Source organism: Saimiri boliviensis, chromosome 9 (genome assembly GCF_048565385.1).
Source record: "Saimiri boliviensis isolate mSaiBol1 chromosome 9, mSaiBol1.pri, whole genome shotgun sequence".
Taxonomy (NCBI): Eukaryota; Metazoa; Chordata; class Mammalia; order Primates; family Cebidae; genus Saimiri; species Saimiri boliviensis.
This window is the reverse complement of record NC_133457.1, coordinates 6589572-6601732: the sequence shown is the minus strand read 5'-3', so window position 1 is coordinate 6601732 and position 12161 is coordinate 6589572. Positions and strand designations below refer to the sequence as shown.

Genomic DNA, 12161 nt, shown 5'->3' with positions numbered 1-12161 from the left:
CAGTCAGCAAGCCTTTGAATCTGATCAAGCCAGGAAGTGGTCACTCCCCAGGACAGGGCAGAATGAAGGGAGTCAAGGCAGCAATCCAAAGCAAGGAATAATTTTTTTTCTCTCTTTCTCTTAAATAAATTGTTATCGAAATTTATTGTGTCAAATTTATGCCAAGGACTATGTGAGTACATTTCACCTTTGGTCAAACAAACAGAATCTTGTTTCCAAGTAGATCAACAGTTCATATGTTTCATGGCTACTGTCTCTAAGAAACTTTTATTTACTGAGGACTGTCATACTCTCATGTTTTGGTAACAAAACATCTTTTGAGACCAAGGCCCCAAGCCACCGAGGAAAATGAAGGGCCTCTACCAGGCTGCTGGCTGGAGTCTTGTCACTCTGGGGAGCCTCAGTGTATGCTCTGGAGTTACTGCTTTCTTCCCTGTGTATTCTTACAAGCCTTGGTTCGCAGGATGGAGTGTTCGGATTGCTTGTCCCATCTGGAATGGAGCTTTGGTATGAAAATATTTTATTAAATATATTGAGAAAATAAAGGAAGGCGGGAGGGAAAGGGGAAGCAGAAGAACATGTCTTTTTAAATTGTTCTAACAATACAAAGAAGTCAAAATTCCACATAAAATCAGAATCTGCATTGAAACATTGATTTCTATTAACTGCATCTTAAGTATAAAAATTGTCTTAATAATTGTTTCATCATGTATACATGTATATTATGTATCTTTAATGGCATGCTACTCAAGAAATTCTTAAAAAGTTATTTCATTTTAGTCCTCTTATCTTGATATGCTGAGAAATTAGAATCCATCTTTTGAAATTTGAATTTTGAATTTAGGAAAAAACATAAACCTGGAAACATAATTTTAAGTATAGAACAAAATAAAATAACTTTCAAACTAACGCTTTCATTACAAGCACTAAGACATGTGTACACGGCCCCAAAATTTACAAATCCCAGATACGTGTTTTTCTATCTTTCCCTTTGATTGCAACTGTTTGAACTGAAACTAATTGAAGAAGAGGGGTGATGGACTTCACAATTCACCAGGAACGTACGTGTGCCTAGTACAATGTCTGACACTAAGTGGTACTCAGTGTATGCTCATTGAATCATTGCACAGATAAGCAATTGACCTGGTCCCTTAGCTCTCCAGACAAAGAAATGAGCACATCTAGCCTTGGGAGTATCTGGCTTCCTTGCTGGTATAATTTAAGAGAAGTTACAGAGACCTACCAGTCCAACAAATCTTTCTCTCCTTGATTCTTGTGATGCCCGACACCACCGGAGACTGGAGAATTTAATTTTGAAGTTTTGATCTTAAAACATTCTGTTAAAATATAGCCACTCCTCCGTGAGATAGCATCTTAAATCTTTAAGTTATTAAAACTTTAACTGGGATATCACCTAAATGCTAGACCTCAGGAAATATAAGTTTTAATCTACTTATTAGACAAATATTTATGAATAGCCTACTATGTCCTTGAGTTACAACGAAGAAACAAACAAAGTCTTGATCTTAGAGGAACCTGGTCTAGTGGTGTTTGATGAGTATGTGCAGATAGATGGAGGGATGATGGGGGAGTGGATGGAATGAGGAAACCAGAGGGTTATGTTTTTCTTTCTCAGTTTTTTTTTTCCCCAATACATTCATTTGTATCTATCACCCCAATCTTGATCTTCCCTTCTTTTCTCCAACACCTACCTGAAACCATGCATTCATTCAAAGAAATCTTTGTTAAAGTTCTGCTGGAATGCAGAGATGGCAGTTACATTTATTCAAGTGGCTTCCAAGCTTGTCTTGGTGACTCAGAGTCAGAAAAATATTTTACTTGAGGACCCAGAATGTACATAAATACATCTACATTCTTCTCTCTAGATAAATAGATATCTACATCTGTTATGCATATGTATGTATAATAGATAGATGTTTATATATCAATAAAACAAAGGTTTCTCAAAACAGTACTTAGCCTCTATGTGAAATGTATTCTGATATTTTCTATTTCATTTAATTTTTTTAAAATTCTGATTTCATAAAGTTTAACGATATCACAATTAGAGTTCAACTCCACATTCGTTTGTTCCACTCTTTGCCTACCCTTGCAGAGTCTAACATACTATATTCAACAAATATTCGTGATTTTAATGAAGATTACAGATGATTGACTGGAAGCATGTTGTAGGCCAAACATCTATTTTTACCAGTTAGGGCCAGAGATATGATGTGAAGTGTCTCCACCACATAGCTAATGGGAACTATTTGATTTCAGGGGTGGCAGCATCAGGCAGTGGAGTCAGAGATAAAGGATTTAGAGAGGCAACCCTGTTTCAAGTCCTGACTTTGATGTTCTTGGGAGGAGGTCAAAAACAGGACCCTCAACCAGCCAGTTCCTCATTGCCTTTAACTGTAAAATGGGAAATATTATAGACAAAAAGAGCAGACATGTAAAACTGTCTAACCCTAAGATGCAAGTGAGAATGAGCACTATTTAAACAGTGATTGTGTAATAAAGGGCTTCGCCAATTTCAAAGCCCTCCTCAAATGCTAGTTAATACCATGCCTTTCATGTGTGCCCTACTCTCTGTTAAAGCCCTTTGTTCTTAACCCTGTGTCTCCTGCCTCACTTTCCTATCCTATTCCCTCATGACCTGCTGAGTTCCCCATCCTGTGACCTCCTGGACTTCCATCTCCCACCACTCGTCCCTTAGCTCCCTTCGCTCCCATCACATCAGCTCCTTGCTGTTTTCAAACATGCCATGATGTGTTTCTGCCTCAGGGCCTTTGCACTACCTGCCCTCTGCCCAAAGCCTGTTCCTGAACTTAGCTCACTCCCTAGCCTCCTTCAATTCTTGATCAATTCTTTATAAATGTCACTTTTTTACGGAGGTCTGCTCCCATGGCGCTATTTAAAATTGTAATACCTGACCCCCAACTGGCATTCCCAGTCTCTGATACCCCACTCTATTTTTTCCCATAACACTTATTAACATATAAGACATTATATAATTTTTAAATTTACTGTTTGGTTCAACAAATTTAAAAATTATATAATGTCTTATATGTGTACTCCCCTTTCCTCTCCTCCAACAAATGTATATTGCCCAAGGGCAGGTATTGTTTTTTTCTATTATGTTTACTGCTGTATCTGAAGAACTTGGAACAGAGAGAATGACATAGTATGTGTTCAATAAATATTGCTCAGTAAGGATTGTTGAATGACTGAATGAATCTCATGCCCTCCATTCTGTTGGTGCAGAATTTCTTATGCAGTTGAATACCAATTAGGTTGCAAGGACTAAAGGTCAGGGCAGTGTTTATATGATACTAATGCAGGAAAAAATTCTCATGGGAAGGAAAGTAATACAAATGCTCAGTCTGGCCAGGCGCGGTGGTGGCTCAAGCCTCTAATCCCAGCACTTTGGGAGGCCGAGGTGGATGGATCACGAGGTCAGGAGATCGAGACCATCCTGGTCAACATGGTGAAACCCCGTCTCTACTAAAAATACAAAAAATTAGCTGGGCATGGTGGCACGTGCCTGTAATCCCAGCTACTCAGGAGGCTGAGGCAGGAGAATTGCCTGAACCCAGGAGGTGGAGGTTGCAGTGAGCCGAGATCGCACCATTGCACTCCAGCCTGGGTAACAAGAGTGAAACGCCATCTCAAAAAAAAAAAAAGCTCAGTCTTTCAAAAATGTCTAAATTTAGACCAACGTTATTTTTTTTTTCCTAGTGAGTTTCCTACTGGATCAGTTCTGTCTCATCAGGGTGAACTTGAAATGGACTCTGACTCATTCCACAACCTCCCTTACCAATCACTTCTCCTTTTTTTTGAGATGGAGTTTTGCTCTTGTTACCCAGGCTGGAGTGCAATGGCGCAATATTGGCTCACCGCAACCTCCGCCTCCTGGGTTCAAGCGGTTCTCCTGCCTCGGCCTCTTGAGTAGCAGGGATTACAGGCATGCACCAACATGCCTGGCTAATACTGATTTTTAATAGAGACACAGTTTCTTCATGTTGGTCAGGCTGGTCTCGAACTCCTCCCAACCTCAGGTGATCGGCCCACCTTGGCCTCCCAAAGTGCTGGGATTACAAGCTTGAGCCACCTTGCCTGGCCACCAATCACATCTTAACTTGCCTTCAAAGTATATCTTCATCCAATGACAAGATTTGTACATTTCAATCATATTGACATTTCCTTTTGCGGATGACTCCATATGTCTTTGAAGACTTGTAAGAGACAGATTTTTGCATATGATACAGCACTTTGAATTTGTTCAAAGCCTTTCATTCAAGGCTTTCTAAGTACTTCATAAAGATTGGTCCTCAGACTCCCTAGCTCCGTTTTGACATTTATACAACAAGCAGTTTTCCTGGAATTTTGGAGCTAGGTTATTTAAAAGCATCAGCTGCTAGAAAGTATTCGGTGAGGAGATCGTAGTACTTTAAGGATTAAGCTCTATTAATCCTGGAAAACATGGCTTGTAGATCAAGTTCTGATGAAAAGACAGAAGTACAATGAGTTTAAACCCGGGCCCTGAGGTGCTGGAGATCCCAGTGACTTGGCCAAGGGCAAGCGTAGCACTGCACCCAGAGCCCTGCTTAGAGAAGGGAATTTGGCAGAAAGGTCAGGCTAGACTTCATTATGCAGGCCCCCGTTTCCCCAGCGGTTCAGAAGGGGCTTGATTACATGATCATGCAAGTCTCTTACAGCTTCACAGTCACATGACTTCCAACTGCCTGACGGTGTCAAAGAAAAACCAGAGCTGGACACTTAGCTAAAACAATGAAAACAGATTTTATGCGGGATTATTGCAATGGGGAAAAAGAGACATCGATATAGAACAAGGTTTGGTTCCGGGCCGGGCGCGGTGGCTCAAGCCTGTAATCCCAGCACTTTGGGAGGCCGAGGCGGGTGGATCACGAGGTCAAGAGATCGAGACCATCCTGGTCAACATGGTGAAACCCCGTCTCCACTAAAAATACAAAACATTAGCTGGGCGTGGTGGCGCGTGCCTGTAATCCCAGCTACTCAGGAGGCTGAGGCAGGAGAATTGCCTGAACCCAGGAGGCGGAGGTTGCGGTGAGCCGAGATCGCGCCATTGCACTCCAGCCTGGGTAAGGAGCGAAACTCCGTCTCAAAAAAAAAAAAGAACAAGGTTTGGTTCCAAACACAGCATGAACAAATGGGGATTTATAGCTGAGAAGCAGGGTGAAAGTCAGTGGATGAAAAATTACTAAGGAACTATCAGGGGCAAGGGGGATTCTGGCTATCTCGACCTAGCAGTTTTCCTGTTGAAGACAGGCCAGGGTGGTCAGACATCACTTCAGGGATCGAGGAGGAGGAGAAACCTGACTAGTTATAGAGCGTGATCAGGTATTGAGGGTAAGGGGGTTCTCGCTAAACTGACTCATCAGGATTCTTGTGCTCAAAGTGGGTTTTACAGGGACTAATACACAGACCGGCCTACAGGAGAAGGTTCAGGAACCTGACTAAAGTTTGATCAAGCAAAGTATCTGTCACTGGTCCATTTTTCCACTTAGATATCCTAAGCTTCCTTAAGGCCAGCTTGTCTAAAACCAAATTAATCATCTTGTCACCCAAACCATTTTTTTCTTCTCCAACTTCCCTGTCATTGTCTTGGCAACTCAATTTCAAATCCTGGAGTGATTCTGACTCAACCTGTTCCTCTAAACTAGCTCTTCTCAAACTGTAACGTGCATACGAATCATCAGGTGATCTTGATGAAGGCAGGTTCTAATTCAGCAGGTCTGGGGCGGGGCCTGAGAGTCTGCATATGTTTTTTTGTTTTTTGTTTTTGTTTTTGTTTTTGTTTTTTTTGAGACGGAGTTTCGCTCTTGTTACCCAGGCTGGAGTGCAATGGCGCGATCTCGGCTCACCGCAACCTCCGCCTCCTGGGTTCAGGCAATTCTCCTGCCTCAGTCTCCTGAGTAGCTGGGATTACAGACACGCACCACCATGCCCAGCTAACTTTTTGTATTTTTAGTAGAGACGGGGTTTCACGATGTTGACCAGGATGGTCTCGATCTCTTGACCTCGTGATCCACCCGCCTCGGCCTCCCAAAGTGCTGGGATTACAGGCTTGAGCCACCGCGCCCGGCCCGAGAGTCTGCATATCTAACCAGCTCCTGGAGGATGCCCATGCTGCTGGTCCTAGGACCACACTGGGGGCAGCAATGCCCTAAAGCAGCCCAATCCAGCCCCACTCCAATCAGTTGCCATGTAACCTTAATTTTTCCTACAAGGCATATCCCTTTGCTACGTTTCTTCCTTTCTGTCTCACTGTATATCCTCCCACCCCTTACCACTTCCCACCCCTGCTCAGATTTTATGCCTAGATAGCTTTGAGAGCCAAACTGTGGGAATCTATCCATTAGTGAATTATAAAATCAATCTATCGAGTAGCTAGGGACATTTGCAATGAATAGGATAGAATATTAGAATGCATCCCACAAAATGAGAGTTACATATTATTTGATCAGATGTAAAAATATTGATAACCATGATGTGAAATGGATTCGTTACTGCAGCTAGAGTTGAAAAAACGAATCTAAAAACCAGCGTTCTACAGTTACTTCTAGGTCTGTATTCCCACCTCATAGGCACACAACTGGCTCGTCTTTCTAAACCTCTTCAGTAGTCAGGCTACAGTTTCTTCAGAAAGCTTTAGCATTCCTTCGTTGTCCCTAAGCAAAGTCCAGACATGCTAGCCTGCATCGTGCAGCCCTCCTCACCCTGGTATCACCTGGCTTTCAACCCCAATTTTCTACTCTTCTCTGCCAAGAACTGACCCTCCCTTCAGTCTGGACTCCACGCTCACTGCTCCCTAAGCATGACCGCCACTTCCCCACCTTTGCACATGCTGCTCCCACGGCCTGAGCTGCCCTCCCTCTGGCACCTCCCGTTGAACCCACATCCATCCTTAAACCCACTTCAGCTCCTCTTTCTCCATGGCGCCTTCATCATTGATGTTTCCCCTGTAAGTGATACGGTATCCCTGAGCTCTCCTCATGTAGGAAACATTCATCCTTCTTGCCTAGGGTTGTAGCCATTCTCATATGTGCGTTATTTTTACACCTGAACTGTAAATCCCGCTGACAGTCAGAACCGCTATTTGTACAATTACTATTTGGGGATCTCGTTCATCTTATTTGATCTTTCTGTGCCTCATTTTAAAAGTGGGGGAATGTATACATGACAAGGCCATTGTGAGGATTAGAAGAGTGAACGCGTGTGAAGTGTTCAACATAAATTAAGCACTCACTCAATCCACGTTAACCGTTATGATTACTCTATCAGCACAGTACCTGGCACACCGCCTGTTTGTAGTAGACTCATAACAGATGCTTGCAAGTGAATAAATTATCCCCTATTAATACGGCACCTCTAAAAGTTTCTATTTCTGTTGTGAGGGCTCCCTGTTTCCTTCAACTCATCTACTTCTGAGAGCTAGCGGCTCACGCCTGTAATCCCAGCACTTCTGAAGGCCAAGGTGGGCAGATCACAAGATCGGGAGTTTGAGACTAGCCTGGCCAACACGGTGAAACCGTGTCTCTACTAAAAATACAAAAATTAGCCGGGCTTGGTGGCACTTCTGAGAGCTATGTCCTCTACTTAAGCAATTTAAAGATTTAGTGGGAGGCCTCACAATTATCATGCAATCAAAGTGTTAGCAGCAGCTAACCCAACTCATATCCCTGGAAGTGCCTGGAGAGCCAGGCAGCAGCAGCCTGTCAAGAAGAGCTGAGGGAGGCGAGTGCAGGATGCGGGCTTTCTCTTCTTTCCCCGCTCACAGACAGACACAGCCTCCACTCTCCCCCTCCTCACAGCCTGGCCTCCCTTTCAGCCAACTATTCCCCCTTCCAACAGCCCCTCTCTCACATTTTCTCTTCCCCTTGACTTGTCCTGCCTACTCTCAAATCTCTTCCTTCTTCATTCTTTCCTCCTCCCTATCTAAAAATAAGATTTTCTTTTTTTTTTTTTTTTTTTTGAGACGGAGTTTCGCTCTTGTTACCCAGGCTGGAGTGCAATGGCGTGCGATCTCGGCTCACCGCAACTTCCGCCTCCTGGGTTCGGGCAATTCTCCCGCCTCAGCCTCCTGAGTATCTGGGATTACAGGCACGCGCCACCATGCCCAGCTCATTTTTTGTATTTTTAGTAGAGACGGGGTTTCACTATGTTGACCGGGATGGTCTCGATCTCTCGACCTCGTGATCCACCCGCCTCGGCCTCCCAAAGTGCTGGGATTACAGGCTTGAGCCACCGCGCCCGGCCTAAAAATAAGATTTTCTTTTCTTTTTTTTTTTGAGATGGAGTTTTTTGCTCTTGTTACCCAGGCTGGAGTGCAATGGCGCGATCTCGGCTCACCGCAACCTCCGCCTCCTGGGTTCAGGTAATTCTCCTGCCTCAGCCTCCTGAGTAGCTGGGATTACAGGCACGTGCCACCATGCCCAGCTAATGTTTTGTATTTTTAGTAGAGATGGGGTTTCACCATGTTGACCAGGATGGTCTCGATCTCTTGACCTTGTGATCCACCCGCCTCGGCCTCCCAAAATGCTGGGATTATAGGCGTGAGCTATTGCTCCCGGCCAAAAACTAAAATTTTCAAAAAGAAATGGAAGAAAGAAAAGATGTCTGTACATCTCCGGAAAAATAATGCTATTCTATCTCCCATGTCTGGTGAGGAGCACCAGTAGAGATGGATGCACTAACCTCTTGAGCTCCCATTCCATTAGAAGAGTAGATTTATCAAGTTCCTATAAGAGGCATTCATACTCAGCCTACTCCATGAAAGATCCTTCTCAAAGTTTTTATGTAAACAAAGCAAAATTCAAGCTGGCAGCTACAAAAATAACAGGCAACTGAAATTCTGCAGCATTTTTCAACTTTTTGAAAGGAAAGAAACAGCTCATGCCAAGGTAGTTAAGGCAACCTGGAATCTCAGCATCCGAGAATGTCAGCTATCTACTCCGAGTTAAAGCAGCAGAGGGGCGTGAGCCTGACGCCCTTGCTTATCTGGCTTCAGCGTTTCTCTCTGACAGAGCAGCAATGTGTCAATTGAGGGCCATGCCTCCCAGAGCAGCGAAAGCCCCAGGTTTACCCCACAGCACCGATGTTACAGTTGCTCTTAATAATTCTTTTGTTTTCTTGTACTATTTATGCTGGCTCACCCTCCATAGGGTCCCTTGGAAACTTTCCTCTTGCAGAATCACGCCAGGAATCTCGTTTGACTACAGATGGTTCTGTTTTTATCCATGGGAGTTTTATGGTATGGCGATGCCAAGTCTGGAATTGTAGGCTCAGCTACATGAGAAGTGTGTGTGTGTGTGTGTGTGTGTGTGTGTGTGTGTGTGTGTGTCTGTGTTTCCCTCTCTCTCAAATTCTCTAAATGCAATGTTCAAAATAAAATATGCCAGGAAAATGAAAAGCTAAGTCTCAAAACAATAAATATGCCAGATCCAGCTGCTACAAAAGCAGGGTACCACAAAACAACGTAGGGAAAAATGCTGATTTTTTTTTTCCTCTTTAACTTTGTTGATTGTATGCGTACAGTCAGGCTTATTTCCCTGTCAAACCCTAACCTGTACTATTCTTGGAGCCGTCCATATTCTATATCTTATTTTAGGCACCTGCCTTCCTCTTTCTCTCTCAACCTCAAAAGAGTCATTAACTAAGAACAAATGATTTATGAGGATTGAGAATAAGCTATTTCCAATCTCAGTGACAACAAAGGTCTCCTCCATTGGACCTGGTGCTAAATCAAAGAGCCCAGAAATATTTTTTTTCATTACCTACTTCTAAATTCTGGTGACACCATTCCCTCTTTTGTTTAACTATTTTCATTCTGCACTTTGGGCCTTTTTCCTTCAACAGAGACTATAAAGAAAAACTCTTTTGAGGCAGGGCGCAGCGGCTCACGCCTATAATCCCAGCACTTTTGAAAGCCAAGGTGGGCAGATCACAAGGTCAGGAGTTCGAGACCAGCCTGGCCAACATGGTGAAACTGTGTCTCTACTAAAAATACACAAATTAGCTGGGCTTGGTGGCATACGCCTGTAATCCCAGCTACTCAGGAGGCTGAGGCAGGGGAATCACTTGAACCTGGAAGGCAGAAGTTGCAGTGAGCCGAGATCATGCCACTGCACTCCAGCCTGGGTGACAGCGAGACTCCATCTCAAAGAAAAAAAAAAGAAAGAAAGAAAGAAGAAGAAGAAAGAAAGAATAAATGCCCCATCATGCATTCATTCTAATGATAATCTTTGTTATTTGAGGAATAGGGATCGTGTGTTTGTATTCTACCAGCAGGCGGAGGCTGCAGAATCTCAAAAGAAAGCAACGAGCAAAAGAGAAAGCCACTTCTGGGTTTCAGGACAAGTTCCCATTCTGGTTCCTTCCATTTACAGTTTCATCAGTTTGTGAGAAAGGTGAACAATAGACGATTAATCAAAATAAAAAATATGGCAAGGGTTATAAAGCCAAGCTACTCTTGTACTGACACCTTGAAGTAGTGGAGCGGATGATTCTGATGGCAAAAGCAACACAGAGAATCAAAACATGAACTTGCGTGAATCATGTCTTTATGACACTAATGGCTTACTTTCCTCGTCATCAGAGCTTTTTTCCACTGATGAGGAGGAAATCAGAGCCATAAATCCACTGAGTCATTTTCTGTTCCTTCAAGTTCATGATAAAGTTGGCAAACCGTGAGACAGATTGAACTCTTTCCAGAGGTACCTTCTGTGACGGATGTTATTTTTCCATTTTCTTGTCACAGGCCATCACAACTGGTGTGCTTCTACTGCTGGCTTACAGAGCGTGGACCCGGAGACACCTGGTAAATATACAGATGGCAGCATGGCTTTGAAGGTCAAATCACTATTAAGCGCAGTATGGAACATAAAAAATATGATTTCCAATTAGAATTGAGTTTGGTCTAATTGACGCCTTACTACAATGGATTTCAGTAAGAAACTGTGTTTTAAATGAATAATCTTTTTTTTTTTTTTTTTTTTTTTTTTTTTTTTTTTTTGAGACAGAGTTTTGCTCTGTTGCCCAAGCTGGAGTGCAGCGGCATGATCTCAGCTCACAGCAACCTCCACCTCCCAGGTTCAAACAATTCTCTTGCCTCAGCCTCCTGAGTAGCTGGGACTACAAGTGCGTGCCACCATGCCTAGCTAATTTTTGTATTTCTAGTAGAGATGGGGGTTCGCCATCTTGGTCAGGCTGGTCTCAAAACTCCTGACCTCGGTGATCCACCCACCTTGGCCTCCCAAAGTGCTGGGATTACAGGTGTAAGCTACCACACCTGGCCATGAATAGTCTTTATCTGATCCCTGCTCCAAACATTTTCTACAAGTTCTTGTGATGATTATTGTATTTGGGGAGGGCAGAGCCAGTGTGAGTGCTCCTAAACTTCATTTTGAAGAAGTGGAGCTATTGGCTCCTCTACTTTTAGATAGATATAGATATAGATATAGATATAGATATAGATATAGATATAGATATAGATAGATATATAGAGATATACTTTTTTTTTTTTTTTTTGAGAGGGAGTTTCGCTCTTGTTACCCAGGCTGGAGTGCAATGGCGCGATCTCGGCTCACCGCAACCTCCGCCTCCTGGGCTCAGGCAATTCTCCTGCCTCAGCCTCCTGAGTAGCTGGGATTACAGGCACGCGCCACCATGCCCAGCTAATTTTTGGTATTTTTAGTAGAGACAGGGTTTCACCATGTTGACCAGGATGGTCTCGATCTCTTGACCTCGTGATCCACCCGCCTCGGCCTCCCAAAGTGCTGGGATTACAGGTGTGAGCCTCCGCACCCGGCCTGGTAATATATTTTTAAGTCTCAACTCCTTAATCTGAGATCTTCTTCCAATCTTTTTGCTACGTCTCCTAAAAAAGGATGAAAAGTCTATGCTATCTTGCATTTCAACAGCATAAAACCAGATCATCCCATGATACAGAAAGACTGTGGTATCTGATTACAGATTTTAATTCCCGCTGATGCAGGGCTTCTCAAACTTTAATGTATATGTAAATCAGCTGGAGATCTGAGTAACATGCAGATTCTGATTCAGTAGATCTGGGTGAGGCCCGAGATTCTGCATGTCTGCCAGGCTCCCAGGGGATG

General features: G+C 43.4%; 1 protein-coding gene across 2 annotated transcripts in view; it reads left to right on the top strand.

Moving 5' to 3' along the window:
- Window positions 1-244: 244 nt before the first annotated feature.
- The window catches only part of TMEM212 (transmembrane protein 212), a 55599-nt gene continuing 43682 nt past the window's right edge, over window positions 245-12161 (top strand). For both annotated transcript variants that reach the window (XM_010335825.3, XM_010335826.3), the window contains exons 1-2: window positions 245-507; window positions 10805-10864. In XM_010335825.3, coding sequence (XP_010334127.1) covers window positions 349-507; window positions 10805-10864 — 219 coding nt within the window. In that variant the 5' untranslated portion in view covers window positions 245-348. The remainder of the gene's footprint in view (window positions 508-10804; window positions 10865-12161) is intronic.